The sequence below is a fragment of the Corythoichthys intestinalis genome, chromosome 3 (assembly GCF_030265065.1).
Source record: "Corythoichthys intestinalis isolate RoL2023-P3 chromosome 3, ASM3026506v1, whole genome shotgun sequence".
NCBI classification, from domain to species: Eukaryota; Metazoa; Chordata; class Actinopteri; order Syngnathiformes; family Syngnathidae; genus Corythoichthys; species Corythoichthys intestinalis.
This window is the reverse complement of record NC_080397.1, coordinates 20,405,189-20,420,312: the sequence shown is the minus strand read 5'-3', so window position 1 is coordinate 20,420,312 and position 15,124 is coordinate 20,405,189. Positions and strand designations below refer to the sequence as shown.

The following is a 15,124-nucleotide window of genomic DNA, read 5'->3' as shown; positions in this document are numbered from 1 at the left end:
GAAAGTTCGTAGTGTGTACTTTAGAATTGCTGCATTCTCAGTTATTTTTAACGTTACACGCATGCCAAATTTGTCAGAACACTGGCAAAGTGCGGCAGAAAAATACAGCAAATATGAAAAAACATTTGTTTTTAGCCCCGTCGTGTTAAGTGCAGGGAAAATACAATTCACCCGCTGAATCCCGAGATGGGAGAGTGACAGAAGCCCGCTTCACAAAGATACGATGTTGGAAATTGTAGCACATGAGGAAGTGGCAGCACTGCGAGACTGACCTTGAGCAACTAAACACTGGAATTTTAGTCACCATAGTTAATTCAGGATGAAATTCACAATATCACAGCTGAGATGTTGCAGCAATCCATGAGAAATCCAAACAGATTTCAAGAATGCATTTGTAGAGGAGGATGACATTTAAAGGACGTAATTTTAAAAAATAAAAATCTATAATTATTTCTTAAATGGCATGTTTTAAAGGTTTCAGTTACTTTGAATAAAATATTTTTCTTCCATTGCGCCATCGTTTTATTGGATTGTTTCAAAAAAAAAAAAAAAAAACTGTATTCATATATGTATTGTGGGAGGACTTGGTCTTATGGTTATAGTTCTTTTCAGTTCCCCTATATTACAAGTGATACATGTTCATTCGTATGCTTGATTCATCCACTAACACTTCCAGTTCTATCGTGTCTAACTTCATTTTGTTCTTGGCTTCCAAAGGTTCCACGGTGAAATTGTTCAGAGCAAACCATCTTTTAAAGAGAACAGTCTACACTATTTTTTCACTTTTACCAAAAGCCTTCACAGTCTGTTCATTTGAACACCTTAATTAGTGCCTGATATTTGGGGTGCAATGTATTTTCTAGAAATATCACTTCCGTTGATAACCAGTCCAGGCAGGGTGCAGTGAGGATCGGTCCTTTTAGCTCCGGAAGGTTTCCTTTTACCTGATACCTTAATGAAGACAAGCTTTAATATAAATGTAAAGATGGATGGATGTTACAATTCAAATAATAATTGGTTGAGTTGAGTCTTAAAGGTGATTGGGCCACCATGAGCTGCCTGAACGCATTTTGGAATCGAATTGTAGCAGACTCGCCTAGTGAAGTGCTCAACATATGATTGTTTTATGTCACAACTCTGTCCATGAACCATTTAAGTTTTATTTGGCCATCATTTTTTATACTCGTCAAAGCTGTCAGCCTGTCACTGACCTTTTTCGGGATATGTAACCTTTTAATTGTACATCTTCACGAGTCACTTGACTGTGACTGCAGAGCAACACTCCATGTTCCTCAAGGGGGAAATTTACATGTACTGTAGCACACAGTACATAATCAAAAGAACACATACGATAAGAACCTATAGACACTGATCTGATCAAACATATAGGCAGGCTGTGCTTAAGAAAGTGAATGGGAATATTTTCACAAATTAAAAAGTTGACTATACGATTTTTTAATTTTTTTTTTATCATGAGTGTGGTATCATTTCAAAGATGCAGTATTTGGGTGGGAACAGATACATATGTAAAAATACCCTCAGTGCAAAAAAAAAAAAATTACTTCTTGCAAAACATTTAACAACAAATGAACAAGTAACGATTCTTTCCACAGTAACGATTTTAAATACCAAAATATATTTAAATACACCGTGTACTCTAACTTTTTGGTAGGCTTTTTTTTTTTTTTTTTTTTTTTTTTTTAAATCATTACAAACTGAAAATGTCTATAAAATTTCAACTATGACATAGTACTGTATATATTTGTAGGCACCATTTCCAACACTCAAGTACAATGTTTGACATATCTCAAATACCGTACAAAAAGATTAAAACAACTTTTAAAATATATGCGATAAAGTTCGTACTGTGTAACGCAAAACTGACCCAACAACAGTCATGGTAGTCTCTGGTCATACCACTGAAAAGTGCCAAAGGTCCCACTGTCAGTCTAAAACCACAAAAGCATTTACAGGCGCTGGTCAAAAATATTTGAAAATCATGGTAAAGTTTAGTTCAACAATTTCCTTCGGAAAGTGTGAGCCCCACAATTGACTAGCAACCAAATGAGGCTATATGCCCCATACTGCCCATGGTTACCTGGAATGGTCTCCACCACCCCCGCGACCCTTGTAAGGATAAGCAGAATGGAGGATGAATGAATAAATTGTGTATTGTACTTATTCATTACTCACAGACTGACATACTGTATTTCAAGTGTTTATTTCTTTAATTTTGAGTATATAAACGATTACCTATGAAACCCACAAATTGTTCTTCCTGTCTTCGACGAGGGCGAACGTCTTTTTCCTCCCAGCTGCTGCTTGCTGTTATCTTTGTCTTAGGCAGTCTGTCTGCTTTTTTTTCCCTCTGTGGATCCACCGCGCTAGTCTCTCATACAAAAATGGATCTGATTAGTTGGTTTATCAGCGCAGTTGACAAGATTTTTTTCGCCAAGACACTGTGCTCCAGGAGAGCCATCCTGACCGGACGGCACCTTCGCCACTGGTTACGTGAGAGATTCATCGGGCCATTGGAAACCACTTACTGTCCTGTTCGTGGAATATATCGAGGATATTTGGCTGTTTGGCGTGACGGTTGTGGGGTTCCTTCTGCATGGCTTAGGAGGTGCCCTGCTCTACCGGAAAGTTTACAGGATGGCAGCTTTCAAGGAAATCAACAAATTGACCACAGATCAAACAGTGCGATTCAAGGCATTGGAAGATCGCGTCGAGGCTCAGACCAAGAACTGGCTCTGTGGACTCACGGTTCGGTCCAGATCTTCCTATCTTTTGTCCCTGATCTCTGCCCAAGGCCGGTCGCAGGGCTCTGCGATTCTTATTTTTTCTACAGTCACGTACAAACAGTGTTGTTAATAACGGCGTTACAATATAACGGCGTTACTAACGGCGTTATTTTTTTCAGCAATGAGTAATCTAATTAATTACTTTTCTGATCTTGGCAACGCCGTTACCGTTACTGAGGCGGGAAAGGCGTGCGTTACTATGCGTTACTAAGTTGGTTGAATAAAAAAAAAGTCTGAGAGAAACGGACTCACGGGGACGAGAGCAGAGCAGGAGTGGAGAAGACGCCGTTGCAACCGCGATGCTAGGTGGCTCCAATAATACCTGACTGCAGCCATAGCCGACAAACTACGCCCACATGACACGGTAGATATCATATTATAGAACTATATGCAAATGATAGACACTGCTGCACTGCCAACATGTTTTAAGGACTACATGTGTTTGTAAACAGCCGCCATGTTAAAGCAGTAGACCTCTCAGGAAGGCCCTGATGTAGAGGTCCTTCCTAGCGAACCTAAGTAATTTTTTTAAATTTAAAATGCTCCTAAATCGGCAAAATCTTAACTTAAATCTATCTTTAAATGATGAAACAGTTTTAAAACTTACACATGTTTAAAGTAGACAGAAGGGAACTAATGCAATAACGGGAGCAATTTTAACAACTTTAACGGTTGATTCACAACTTTTAAATGACTTCCACACATAGCAAAGGTTACTAGCTAGTTATCGCAATACCCTTGTGTCTAGTTAAGTGGAGGGTAAAGAATTGGGCTAGGGCCAATTGTCCCCCAAATCCTTTAAACTTCACATTGTGTGACCTGTTTTTTTGTTTTGTTTTGTTTTTTGTTTGTTTTTTTTTTTGAGAAAAAAAAAATCACTAGTTACTTTGCCAAGTAACTAATTACTCTTACATTCAGGTAACTGAGTTACTAACGCAATTACTTTTTGGGAGAAGTAATTTGTAACTGTAATTAATTACTATTTTAAAGTAAAATTAACAACACTGCATATACTGTATATAGATATAACTAGATGCAAAATGACAGACACGGCACTAGATGCGTTAGTAAACAGCCGCCATCTTAAAGCAGTAGACCTTTTATCACGGCTCTGTTGTAGAGAACCTTCCTAACGAACCTAAGTAACTTTTTATCTAAAATACTTCTAAATCGGCAAAATCTTGACTTCAATCTATCTATACTGGACTGTCTCAGAAAATTAGAATACACAATATTCTAATTTTCTGAGACAGTCCTGTACATTAATCCACCATTTAAAGCAGGGGTGTCCAAACTTTTTGCAAAGGGGACCAGATTTGGCGTGGTAAAAATGTGGGGGGCCGACCTTGGCTGACGTCCTTTACATAGAACAATATACAGGACTGTCTCAGAAAATTAGAATACACAATATTCTAATTTTCTGAGACAGTCCAGTAAATGATGAAATAGTTTTAAAACTTTCATTTGTCGAAAGTAGAAAGAAGGGAACTAATGCAATAATGGGAGCAATTTTAACAAATTTTAACAGTTGATCCAGGGTGAAGGGTAAATTAGGGTAAAAAATTGGGCTCGGGCCAATTGTACCAAAAACCTTCACAAAAAAAAAACTTCACATAGTGTGGCCAATGTTTTTTTATTTTTTTATTTTATTTTATTTTTTTGGGAGGAAAAAAAAAGTAATTATCACCAATTACTTTGCCAAGTAACTAATTACTCTTACATTCAGGTAATTGAGTTACTAACGCAATTACTTTTTGGGAGAAGTAATTTGTAACTATAATCAATTACTTTTTTTCAGTAAGATTAACAACACTGCGTACAAATACCGATACACTTGCGCACTCACACACAACCTCCCCACCTCCAATCCGCCCCCGCCTTTTCTTGCTATCACCCCCCCCCCCCCCTCCAGCCATGACTGGTAGTTTTCCTTTTTTCTCGTACAAAAAATCCCTGCACGTGATCTGTGTGTCGTGTCATACCACTGCTATGTTGTATGATATATGTGTGTCTACTTGTAACTTGCTCTGTAATTTCTGAAGAAGAGAGAGAAGTGGCGGCACAGAACAAAGTCTGCAGCGGCCCGATGCTCACTCATCGAACGGAATTTCATTGCATCTGTTGTCATCTTGTGAGAGTTGGTGTCAATGGCTGAATCTGAAATTGAGTATTTCAGAAAATTTAAAAATTGTGGAAATGTTCACTATCAAAGACACTTTGTGCCACACTTTTATCAGCTAATAAACTCAGAACAATTGCCAAGGCCTTGACATGGTCTCTCAGTCTAGTTCTGTAGGCTACACAATAATGGGAATGACTGCTGACCTGACAGTTGTTCAGAAGACAACCACTGACACCTTGCACAAGAAGGGCAAGACACAAAAGGTCATTGCTCAAGAGGCTGGCTGTTCACAGAGCTCAGTGTCCAAGCTTATAATAGTGAATAGACAAGCGAAGGGAAAGTAAAGATGTGCTAGAAATAGGCTTACAAGCAATAGGGATAACCACACCCTCCAGAGGATTGCGAGACTAGTGAAAAATGTGTGTGTTGGGTGGACGGTTCACAGGGTGGACTGCAGCTGGACTCAGGGCTCTAAGAACCACCAAGCACACTCTTACAAAAGACATTGTCAGGAGTGTCGCCCCTGAACTGCTACAGAGTGGCGTGGTCCAAAGTTATGTTTTCTGATAAAAGTCAGTTTTTCATGTTGTTTGGAAATCGAGGTCCCAGAGTCTGGAGGAGAGGCACTTTGCTTTAGGTTATGTGTAAAGTTTCCACAATCACTGAACTAAGATATTGTAAAAATCTCCACAGTGCTCGATATAGTGGGCTAACGGATTGTTGGTTCCAAGGACGTAGATTTGCATAGGGATGGTAGGGACATAACACTACCAACTTTTCAGGATGCTCAAATTGTCCCCACCAACTTTTAAGCCACTTTACTGTCATTATATAATAAGTTCAGTCACATGGGTAATTTTGATCGTCTTCCCGTATGTTTTAAGGATGGAATAGACCCTATCATTATTAAGTGGATTATTTTCATTATGTTCAGACTTACATGTATCCCTTTTCACTTTCCATTTTTTCCCCTCAAACGCACATTTGATTGGCTGATGACCTGACCCCCCAACCCCTCCTCCTGCCACACACGAGCATCTCCACACACGAGCACTCACACGACCCCGCTGACAAAAATACAACATGCCGCCTCTTCCACCCTCTTCGAAGAGGAGGAATATTAGAAGTTCTTTTCGGCCAGCACAAGCAACTGTAACTAATGTAAAAAGATGTAGATCTTGCGGAGGTGGGGGAAACACCACTAATTTTGCTACTAAAAGTCTGACCTGCATCAGAGTTAGCAAAGCATTAATCTGTGTGAACATGCTAACTTGCAAAACTACTGTGTTGTTCCAGCCTCCACAAGAAACAATGAAGTCAAGCTAGCCGTCCCTAATTTGGATCATTGTTTGCATTATGTGCATTATCGTAATGCAACGTGGTAGCTTCAGAGTGCAAGACCCAAGAATGGGTCCACTTCAGAGGGACACTGGCATGAACATGAACTGACATTAAAAAAAAAAAATCTGTGAAATGAAATTACACATCACAATTTCATGAGAGTACTTTGGTTCGAGTCTTGGGGTAGTCTAGGATGCCTCAGATGTAGATCGGTGCTAGGATATCTCAGATTTTTTTTTTTCCATGATTTTTTCCCCCCAAATCACTTCTATATTACAATACTTTAGTTTGAGTCTAGGGGTGCACCAGTGTCCCCCAGAAGTGGACCCATTCTCGGATAGCTCCCCATTTTTTTAAATAAAGGGACTTACATTGCAAAATGTTTCTTTAGTACTTTTTGAAAACAAAGGTTTGAATCGAACATTGCATCACGTGACCCAATTCACCGAAAAAAAGTTAGTATAAATCAATGCAGATTTATTTTATTTTGATCATTTCGCTTATCAATTAATTAGGTTCATATTCGTGAAAAATATGGCCCTGACCCCTGTTCAATAATCTGTTTGGTCCTATTAATGTCCCGTCCCCAGCAAAAATTGTACATGCAGTTTATGCTGTTTTATCGTCCCTACCAATGTTGAGACCCAATTTATGCCCTTGATTGGTTCCAAAATAGACGTTTTGTCGTATCACATTATGCCTATCCGTTCATTTACCTTAAATTGTTATTCTGTACTGTGACTACTGTCACCAATAATCGGACGGCGAATCCATCAAATAATACTTAAAATATCTGCCATTCCCAATCATAAACTGATGAACATAAAACAAGTGGGGGGTAGGGGGGTATTAATCTCTGGATGTACAATAACTTGAAGCTTCTTAGCCATGGTCCTCTATGCTTTTATTCATAATATGTGTGCATTTATTGCGAATGATAATTAGAGTGAACGATTGCTGCCAACCTCTCACAGTCACAATAGATTGGACGTCTAACGCCCTCAATGGTACTGAAACGAGCATTCACAGCTAATCCTCCCAGTTTAAATGAATTTCACGTTAATATCTGCTCACTTGTGACCCATCATCATAATTGACCCATCATCATAATTGTGCTACGCACAGACGTGTAGGATACACCGCCCAGGTGTGGGTGGTGTGTATGTGTACTGTCACTTAACTTGCCTGTGGAACGTGCGTGTGTGTGTGTGTGTGTGTGGTGGTGGTGGGGGGGGGGGTCGTTTTGTGTGCAAGCGAGCGCGCGTCCAGAAAGGGCGGAGGAGGAGGTGGACGTGGAGGAGGACGAACGCACAGTAGGCATCCTCCTTTCATCCATCCACCCATCCAGGCAAGCAGAGGGTTGGCAGTGAGACAAGCCGTTACCGGAGAGAGAAGCGTGTGCTGAGCACGGCGGCGGCGCGGCAGCAGCGGCGGTATGGCTTCGTCTCACGGGAGAAGTAGTGACCTGCGCTTCGCCGACTGGATGTCAAGTCTCCCGCAAAGCATGCACAGCATCCCGCTTACCAACTTGGCTATCCCGGGTGAGTAAATCCATGTGCTCATTGATGTGTCTGATTGGAAATTTTGAAATGCTCCTCACATTGTACCGGTAGTCCTTTAGGATGAATTTGAACGTCAATCTGATCGTGCCGTAGTGAATCACTAGCCGATCAGTGAAGTCATAATTACCGTATAGCATTCTTGTGCCACGTGAATACCTATTTTACTGTACCTCAAACACCGTTCCTGACCTCTGAATGTCGTAAAACGGAACCATCGGGAACCGAGAATGCGCTTTTAAGCCTATTTTTGAATGTGAAAGAAGACCTGTTGCGCAACTTGACAAATACAGTGGTACCTCTGCATACGCAGTTCATTCCTTCCAGGACCTTGTTTGTAAGTCGAAATGGTCGGATGTCGAGCAGGATTTTCCCATTAGAATACACTATAACTCCATTAATTCGTTCCACAGCCTGAAAACCTACACTAAATCCTTAATAGATATTGCTGTTACTCTTGCAAATAGCAATTACACAGAGCAGAACAAATATATTATGAATAAAATTAGGAATTATAATTAGTGCTGTCAAATTTATCACGTTAACGGGCGGTAATTAATTTTCTAAATTAATCACGTTAAAATATTTCACGTCTGTAACAGAATGACCCGATCATGCATTGCCTCAATCAGATTACAATGACGCCATTTTTTGCACATTGAGAGCTAAGAGGCAGAGAAAGGCGAGTGGACACAGGCGTTCATTGGACCGCGCCGTTTATTGGCATAAGCTTTGGCAACTCCTTCACAACAAACATAAGTATCATTTAGTGAAAATACAGGAAAAATAATATTCCTATCTCTCAAAAAAAATAATGGTCACAAAAAGAGACGCGCTTCAATCTGTATTAATGAGGCTCAGACTTTGGACAAACTATCCAAACATTTCGTTTACCTGTCGTTTAGCTCGACAAATACACTGGATGGCAATATTTAGTCACAATATACAAACTATCAGAGGTCTCGTTCGTTGCGAAGCCAGCTCTCAAATGACCGTGAAATGAAATGGATGGACAAGTTAACAGGGAACTACGGCGTCAGTCGAGGGACAAAACACTCATTGGCTTGTTTTCTAATTAATTTAAAACTCTCTATTGACACCTTGTGGTGTATTTCAATCACTACCTTACGTAGTTAAAGACACTGTGGAAGAACGGCAGGGAGCCCATGTGACGTCACTGCTCAGTGACGTCAACAATGGCGAGCTACTAGTTTATTTTTTGATTGAAAATGTTACGAATTTCATTAAAACAAAAACATTAAGAGGGGTTTTATATAAAATTTCTATAACTTCTACTAACATTTATCTTTTAAGAACTACAAGTCTTTCTATCCATGGATCCCTTTAAGAGAAAGAATGTTAATAATGTTATTGCCATCTTGTGGCTTTATTGTTATAATAAATAAAAACAGTACTTACGTACAGTATGTTGAATGTATATATCCGTCTTGTGTCTTATCTTTCCATTCCAACAATAAATATGGCATATTTAGAAAATGGTTTGAATTGCAATTTATTACGATTAATTAATTTTTAAGCTGTAATTAACTCAATTAAAAATTTTATTCGTTCGACAGCTCTAATTATAATATAATAATTGTAATAATAATAATAATATTACCTGTCATAATGTAACGAATCGGGTTCTAATGTGGCGAATGCATACCTGTCAACCCGAGGCCATTGGCAATCTTACAAATAGTGACATATGCCTTTACAAAATGGTGCCTAATCTTACAATGTTTTATATAGCGTGCAATGTGAAACAAAATTAAAACTCAATTAAAAAAAAAAAAAAAAAGAATTTACTGATATTGTCACATTTAACCTGGTGCAATCAAAAAACAATCAGTATCTTCAGCTACATCATGATTACTAAAATTTAACAGCGACTTACTTTTGTTATAATTGTATGTAGCACTTGTGGCAATTTCTATCATGTCTTTTGATGGCTGCACTTCATGGCACTTCAGCTCGCAATTCAGTTTGACTTGAAGGTAGTTCTTTAGTGTGTCCAATTATAAATTAAAAAGGTCAATTGATAAAATTAACTTACTGATGCAATCTTTGAGTCAGGGAACATTTATTTTGCTAATTTTGAGAAGTGATCAGCAATAGTTGCTGGCATATTGTGTTGAGCAACAGATTGGCAGAATAAAATCTCCGCTTTCATCACAGCATAGCTTTTCATTCTGTAGACTGCATCTTTATGACCTTTTGTCTCGAAGTGCTTGCCGAGATCGCAGAATCCTGATGCCGAAACTTTAATGTTCAATCCACACGGCACGCAAAATGAATGCTGTGGTCCTTTCAAAGACGCTTTTATCCATCCAGCATATTCACCAGTTTGTGTCTCCCATTCTGGTAGATGGCTTCCGCGGACAACAGTTTTTCTTTTCTTACAAGCTGGTTCATCCATATTTTTATCACGTTTGTATCAACTTTGTCGACTGCGAGTCACGAAATGGTGGTGGAAGTACAGGTGCAGTCACGTGTTTGGAAGAAGCAGACGCTAAACTCAATCTACAATTCTCGCGAGCAAACGGCTACAGACTAATTCGGTGCATTGTTCTGTTGCCGAAACGTTGACAAAATCCGAACGGAGAAATAAAACCGTAATGCACAAAAACGTACAGATTTTGAACGTACGGCGTACACGTTTAAAAATCAGTGCTCACTTGTACAAATTACGCCGAAACCGTACAACTTGACAGGTATGCGAATGTGTTTTGCGTAGTGTACCTGCATCGTGTGGCTGACATGACAGAGTGATATAAAACTTTTTACTTTTCATGTTCAGCTGCGACGGACAGTGGGCGTGTTGTGTTGCACAATTTGATCAAATAAATGAATAGAAACCTGACGAAGCTGGCGATTTCTTTGGCGAAGTTACCACAATAATAATTGTCACCTTAACTTGTAAAGACCGGCGAACGGAGGTCGGAGGAGGACCGTTGAGAGTAGGCATTCTTTGGCCGTATTGTAGAGCCAGTTCACAGATGCGCCCCTCACGCTCATATCTTCATTTCATGGTGAGTATCACCTTTTTTTCCTTTTTCACCACCTGCACTAACATTCTTGGAACCTATGTTGATTTCTCTCACAAGAAAATCCGTCGTGCGTCCGTCTTACTTACGGGTAAACAAAGAAACTGCAGCGCTGTCATAAATTGTAGTATTTCGACTATGTTGTCGGATGTAGAAACAAATGGCGAGTCAAGTTTTATGTCGGCTGTCGAAAAGATCGTGTGTTGAAGCGATTGTATGTCGAGGTACCACTGTACTGTATATTTAAAAACTTGCGTCCATTTTTGGTTTAGTTCAAACTATGATATATACATGAACAGATATTGAAAGGCAATATTATAGTCAATACAGCAATATTCACACACATGCAATATAATTATTAACAACTAGCGGTATGGCCTGGCATTGCCGGGCATACTACTTGTGCTGGGTTGTTGGGCCAAGGTTTGTTAAATCGACAGATAAGAAACCTTGAAATTTGGGCTTCCCCATGATTTTTAAAATTTATTTATTTATTTTTTATGTATGCTGGATGGATTTATCGACCAGTGTGGCCCGTTGTTGCCTGAGTGAAAAAGTGAAAATTGGCATTTTCTATGCTAATTTATTTGAGTTTCAGATTAATTTTCCACACTGAATGGAGAGCTACAGAGATTAAACCCATATAAGAACACTCCCAGACACATAAAGTACAATTTCTTCAAATTAGGTCAAAATCCACCCGCCGTTTCAACATCCGTAAAACACAAACAGACAGCCAAAAAGACAAACTTGATAATAGATTTACATTTTTTTTTTTTTTAGTCGAGCTTCTTGTTGTGGAATACTCAGAGCCACAACGTGTCATCACAGCACATTTAAATTTGTACATGAAACTGTAAAGTTTGAAAGCCAACGGCGACATTGCAATTGCAATTGCAATTCCCCCTTTTGTCGCCTCCACAATCAGGGATTTTTCTCTGCTAATTTTTAGTTTAGTTTCGAATGAATTTTCAGCACTAAATGGAAACCTACACAGATCAAACCCATCTAAGAACACTTACAGACACATAAAGTACAACTGTATACAATTTCGTCAAAATCCGCTCAGCCATTTCAGACTCCATAGGAATCGAACACACGCACACACACAAAGTTCAATTTATATATATATATATATATATATATATATATATATATATATATATACACACACAGTGCCTTGCAAAAGTATTCGGCCCCCTTGAACCTTGCAACCTTTCGCCACATTTCAGGCTTCAAACAAAGATATAAAATTTTAATTTTTTTGTCAAGAATCAACAACAAGTGGGACACAATCGTGAAGTGAAACAAAATTTATTGGGTAATTTAAACTTTTTTAACAAATAAAAAACTGAAAAGTGGGGCGTGCAATATTATTCGGCCCCCTTGCGTTAATACTTTGTAGCGCCACCTTTTGCTCCAATTACAGCTGCAAGTCGCTTGGGGTATGTTTCTATCAGTTTTGCACATCGAGAGACTGACATTCTTGCCCATTCTTCCTTGCAAAACAGCTCGAGCTCAGTGAGGTTGGATGGAGAGTGTTTGTGAACAGCAGTCTTCAGCTCTTTCCACAGATTCTCGATTGGATTCAGGTCTGGACTTTGACTTGGCCATTCTAACACCTGGATACATTTATTTTTGAACCATTCCATTGTAGATTTGGCTTTACGTTTTGGATCATTGTCCTGTTGGAAGATAAATCTCCGTCCCAGTCTCAGGTCTTGTGCAGATACCAACAGGTTTTCTTCCAGAATGTTCCTGTATTTGGCTGCATCCATCTTCCCGTCAATTTTAACCATCTTCCCTGTCCCTGCTGAAGAAAAGCAGGCCCAAACCATGATGCTGCCACCACCATGTTTGACAGTGGGGATGGTGTGTTCAGGGTGATGAGCTTTGTTGCTTTTACGCCAAACATATCGTTTTGCATTGTGGCCAAAAAGTTCAATTTTGGTTTCATCTGACCAGAGCACCTTCGTCCACATGTTTGGTGTGTCTCCCAGGTGGCTTGTGGCAAACTTTAAATGAGACTCTTTATGGATATCTTTGAGAAATGGCTTTCTTCTTGCCACTCTTCCATAAAGGCCAGATTTGTGCAGTGTACGACTGATTGTTGTCCTATGGACAGACTCTCCCACCTCAGCTGTAGATCTCTGCAGTTCATCCAGAGTGATCATGGGTCTCTTGGCTGCATCTCTGATCAGTTTTCTCCTTGTTTGAGAAGAAAGTTTGGAAGGACGGCCGGGTCATGGTAGATTTGCAGTGGTCTGATGCTCCTTCCATTTCAATATGATGGCTTGCACAGTGCTCCTTGAGATGTTTAAAGCTTGGGAAATCTTTTTGTATCCAAATCCGGCTTTAAACTTCTCCACAACAGTATCTCGGACCTGCCTGGTGTGTTCCTTGGTTTTCATAATGCTCTGTGCACTTTAAACAGAACCATGAGACTATCACAGAGCAGGTGCATTTATACGGAGACTTGATTACACACAGGTGGATTCTATTTATCATCATCGGTCATTTAGGACAACATTGGATCATTCAGAGATCCTCACTGAACTTCTGGAGTAAGTTTGCTGCACTGAAAGTAAAGGGGCCGAATAATATTGCACGCCCCACTTTTCAGTTTTTTATTTGTTAAAAAAGTTTAAATTATCCAATAAATGTTGTTCCACTTCACGATTGTGTCCCACTTGTTGTTGATTCTTGACAAAAAAATTAAATTTCATATCCTTATGTTTGAAGCCTGAAATGTGGCGAAAGGTTGCAAGATTCAAGGGGGCCGAATACTTTTGCAAGGCACTGTATATATATATATATATATATATATATATATATATATATATATATATATATATATATATATATATATATATATATATATATATATATACTGTAAGTATAGATATAGATATATGTAAAGCCATCTGTGTAAAAATATGAATCCAAAGATTATGGGAGATAAAGATAATTGATTTTTGTGGGTTTGGTGTATACACACTTGAATAAGTCCACTTACCTCGCTCAAAAATATTGAAAGTTTGTTCCTCACCAATCAACGCCCAGGTCTCTTTCAACTCCCTTCATGTTGGTATGCTTCTGCATAGCTCCTCTCAACCTTTAATGCAACACATTGTTACAAGTCAATTAATAATATGAGGCCATTATGGAAATAATCGGATTGATCAATCATTGTCATTCATGCTGAAATACGCTATAAATTTCTTTTCACAGGCTTCTCATAGGAAGAACAATATAATTATGGTTGATACATATATTTCACAGTCTTGCATGCATAGGTTGTATCTACAAGTACAGAGGCCAGCTTGATCCCATATTCCCTTCCAAAATCAGTGGTTCCCAAACCGGTTCTCAAGGACCCCCTGTGGTTCCTGGTTTTTAAATTGTTGGTTCAGTTAAGACTGGAATTGCCCAGACGTGGAAATATGTGGGTAACGCTGCCAGGCCACTTCCGGTGCGCACTGTGGTACACTTGCATGCCCCCATGCCTGGTCACCCCAGATTTTGAAATGAAGTTCTCAACTTATGTTGCTCAAAGTGACAACGATTCCTCTTAAACTGTTGGAGAATCTCAGCTTCCTCTCAGGGGCCGCTTACATGACAACAACAATGGTGGTGACAACGCAAAAACTTTTCCAGAGAACCCTATCGTTTACACGGCCTTTTGGGGTGATGAAAATGCAAAAATTTGAAAATGTCTTCCAGAGTGGAAGTTGAAATCGCTCCCCCCTTTGGTCGCCGTCTAAACAGTTGACAACGCAAAAGTGAGTTTTCGTAGACAACTGATTTCCGTAGTCTGAACAGTAGGTGGCGATAATTCTCCGATATATTTGTCAATGAAGGGGATGAAGACACTCATGACGTCAGTGCACGAGGACAATCCGACATTGTATAAAAACATGTCTCCAGGTAGCAACCTTCTACACGGGCTAACTGCGTTCAACATTATTCAAGAATCTAGTCAACAATTCAATACTCTAATTACATGAACTCGTTTAGAGCAGAGAAGAACATTTCAGCACAAAAATAAAATTTCGCCATGTTGTTATTTGACCAGCACTAAAGAGGAAACAGCAGAAGGAAGGGGTTATAAGCAAGAATCAAGTTTTGGTGGTGCTGCCACCTACACATGGGGAATGTATACTACATTGGGAAATGGGCGGTTTCTTGCACTGTCACATTTCCGTGTGCACGCAGTTTTCCCCATATATAATGGTTGTGCAAATGCGGAAT

The 15,124-nt window shown here is 39.3% G+C and overlaps 1 protein-coding gene across 1 annotated transcript in view; it reads left to right on the top strand.

The window, feature by feature from the left end:
- The first annotated feature begins 7,549 nt into the window (after positions 1-7,549).
- The window catches only part of plcxd3 (phosphatidylinositol-specific phospholipase C, X domain containing 3), a 65,686-nt gene continuing 58,111 nt past the window's right edge, over positions 7,550-15,124 (top strand). Inside the window, exon 1 of the mRNA XM_057832578.1 lies at positions 7,550-7,808. Within this exon, the coding sequence (XP_057688561.1) occupies positions 7,703-7,808 (106 nt within the window). The 5' untranslated portion in view covers positions 7,550-7,702. The remainder of the gene's footprint in view (positions 7,809-15,124) is intronic.